Source organism: Pteropus vampyrus, unplaced genomic scaffold (assembly GCF_000151845.1).
Source record: "Pteropus vampyrus isolate Shadow unplaced genomic scaffold, Pvam_2.0 Scaffold131, whole genome shotgun sequence".
NCBI lineage: Eukaryota > Metazoa > Chordata > Mammalia > Chiroptera > Pteropodidae > Pteropus > Pteropus vampyrus.
In genome coordinates, this window is record NW_011888912.1 from 1727296 (window position 1) to 1730305 (window position 3010).

The 3010-nt window shown below is 67.0% G+C and overlaps 1 protein-coding gene across 1 annotated transcript in view; it reads right to left on the reverse strand.

Annotated features, from left to right (window-relative positions):
- Window positions 1–1965: 1965 nt before the first annotated feature.
- Window positions 1966–3010, reverse strand: part of KIF21B (kinesin family member 21B) — a 37429-nt gene continuing 36384 nt past the window's right edge. The window contains exon 32 of the mRNA XM_023534767.1: window positions 1966–2070. Coding sequence (XP_023390535.1) covers window positions 1992–2070 — 79 coding nt within the window. The 3' untranslated portion in view covers window positions 1966–1991. The remainder of the gene's footprint in view (window positions 2071–3010) is intronic.

Below are 3010 nucleotides of genomic sequence, written 5' to 3' on the forward strand. Positions count from 1 at the left end.
AAGGTCAAGAGGGGGTTCCTCGCCTTCCCCTTGAAGCACCATGTCCTCAACCTGATCGTCCTTCTCGTGCTCCACCTGGAGGACAGGGACGCCGACGTGGCTCAGGTGAGAGGCCGAGCTCGGAGCAGGTCCGCAGGCCCCACGCTCGCTTGCTCGTGCTAACGCTTAGCAGGCGGGGCGGTGCTGTGGGCGTCGCCTGTCCCTGACCTTGGACAGGTGCAGTAAGAGGCTGGAAGCGGCCAATGGCGCTCACGCCGCGTTTCCCGGCTCCCGGCTCTCCCCGCTGCCACCGACCCGCACACAGCGCGATGCTGTGGTCACGGCGCTCCCAGGAAGAAGTCCCACCGCCTGGCGCCAGTCAGCGGCCTCCTCCCCGAATGGCTCCCGGCTCGCTCCTTGGCCACTGGAGGGAGGTGGGCTCCCAGGGCAGGTGGGGGGCTGGAGCGTTCTGGAACGGATGGGCCCAGCGCTGAGCCCGGGGGCCCAGCGAGTGACCTGCAGCTGGGAAAAGCAGCACTTGAAAGGTGGCTGGCTGTTTGTGGAAAGACACCAGCTTTCCCCAGATCGGGGCACTTTGCCGTGGTGAGGCCTCCAACAGGCCCATGCGAGGAACATGCTGAGCAAGTAGGGACGTTGTCTTTGTGGGGCGGGGTCCGAGGGTCCCTCCTGGTGACCTCAGCGGTGACATTCTGAACAGAGCCAACCCCGATTTGGAGGAGCGACCGCCCCATTTGGGGAGCTGTATCTTCAGAGAGGCCGTTTGTGGGGAGCGGGAGGTGACCAAGGGACGGCGTCACTACTCGGTCTCAGCACCGGGGCAGCTGAGAAAGCCGTGGCTCTGTGGTTTGTGAACTTCTCGTCAGTGGGAAGCCGGCGTGGGCAGCACCGACCTGCCTGGAAGCACCCGCCCTCCGACGCCTCCCGGCCACGCTCCCGCAGCCCCTCACGCTGAGCCGCTCTGTCCCCCAGGTCTGCCGGCTGACCCTCTGCCACATGGCCACCGCCCTGGGCTGGTCAGGGCTCAAGGTCACGTTTGCCAAGAAGGACATGTGGATGATCCTCACGGCCCTGGTGAGACGCAGCCCCTCACCTGGGCCGGGCTGGTGCCTGTCACCTGCCGCCTGCCGCCGGCTCGTCTTCCTGTGGCCCCCGGGCTGGCCTCACCCAGAGCGTCTTCCCACAGCTGGAGCAGGAGGCCGGCAAGGCCGTCTGGTTTCTGAGGCAGTGCATGACCCTCTTCAAGAGCCCTCAGGCCCCTATCCGCCACGCGGCCGTGTGGTTTGCAGGTACTATCCTCGGAGCCACTCTGTCTTTGTCCCGGGGACCTGGTCCAGCCAGGGGACCGGGACATGAGGGCCAGGAGGGTGGGAGAGGACTATCTCCAGCTGCTGCTCCCTCCCCTGCAGGAAGCTCCTGGCCGGGCGGGCAGCCCTGCCTCAGCAGAACAGGCTGCAAAGCTCGCGGGGGTGACGGGCGTGGGCACTGCTCCGCGGGGTGACGGGCGTGGGCACTGCTCCGCGGGGTGACGGGCGTGGGCACTGCTCCGCGGGGTGACGGGCGTGGGCACTGCTCCGCGGGGTGACGGGTGTGGGCACTGCTCCGCGGGGAAGCTCAGAGCCCGGTGGGACCGCTTCATGTCGCCCCAAGGAGCAGAGCAGGGGCCGCCCCACCCCAGCCTGGTTCACTCAGGACTGGAGGGAAAAGTCCAGCCCTGTGGCTGGTGGCCACGCCAGTGTGGGGACAGGAGACAGATGGAGGGGGCACGTGGGGACTTGGGGAGAGGCACGGAGACCCAGTGCAGCCAGTGTCCCCTGGCCCTCTGTGGGGCCACTGAAGCTCCATGTGCCCCGCAGGCCAGATCATCCAAACCCTGGACATGGACAAGGACGGTGAGACGGAGGAGGCATATTCAGGTGGGCGGAGGCCGCTCGCCTCGGCCACGAGCTGGTGCTGGCGGGCGGTTCGGAAATGAGGGACGGGGACAGGCGGGCTCATGGGCACAACCCCTGGAAGGAGAGACGAGAGAATTCGTCTCTGAGGCGCTTAGCAGGGGCTCTGGCCAGAGCTGTCCTGCCCCGTCACTCCCTGACGCCACTGCCACCGAGCTCCAGACCCGCCCTCAGCCAGGACAGTCCCTGAGTGCTTACGGGAGGGACACCACCTTGTCTCATGCGAGGGGACAGCGTTCTCAGCCCCCCTGGAGCCCCCGGCAGAACTCGGGTCATGGTCCCTGTGTCCCTACTCGCCCTGTCCTGTCTGGCCTCGCTCGAGCGCCACGGCCCCGCCCCCGCGGGCCCCCACGTGCTGGCCGCAGCTCTGAGTCGGGACTGTGCTCATAGCTGTTCTCCGGGAAGCAGGTGGGCAGAGCCAGGGAGGGGACGATGGTGCGGACCAGAGGGGTTGGTCGTGGGTGCAGGACGAGGAGCAGCCGCCCCTTGCCTCCCTGAGCCCTGGTGGGTACGTCATCTTGCTCGCGACTGAGCAAGGTGGCCCCGGGGAGGAGCTGTCCACCCACGGCCTGTTCCTGCCCCGCCGGCGTGCTGGCGAGCCCCGTGCGGCCCAGCCACGCCACCGCGCGCAGCACGGCCGCCTCTGCGTTGCAGCCCTGCAGTCCCTGAGGGAAGACCCCGACCCCATGGTCAGCTGCCTCGCCACACAGATCTGCTACGTCCTGGAGGCCAAGGAGACGCCGTCGGCCCCGCCCCCGACCTCCTGCTTCTGCACCCGGAGACCCTGAGAGGCTCCCGAGGCTGTTCACGCTGCTGTGCTTGCCACATTTTCTGCAATAAGCGGATGTTACTCTTATAATCCGAGGGAAAGACACATTCCACATTAAAGGAATGAAAACGAGGTCCCTCAGTCCAGCGCTCCTGCCTCCCCGCCCCTGAGCGCCGTGGCACCTTCGAGACACAGGACGACCGGGTTTGGAAAGACCGGCTGTGACAAATGCTCTGGGGGTGTGAGCAGAGGGTGAGGGGACCACAGTCTGCAGTCGGTCCCGGGCTTGTCT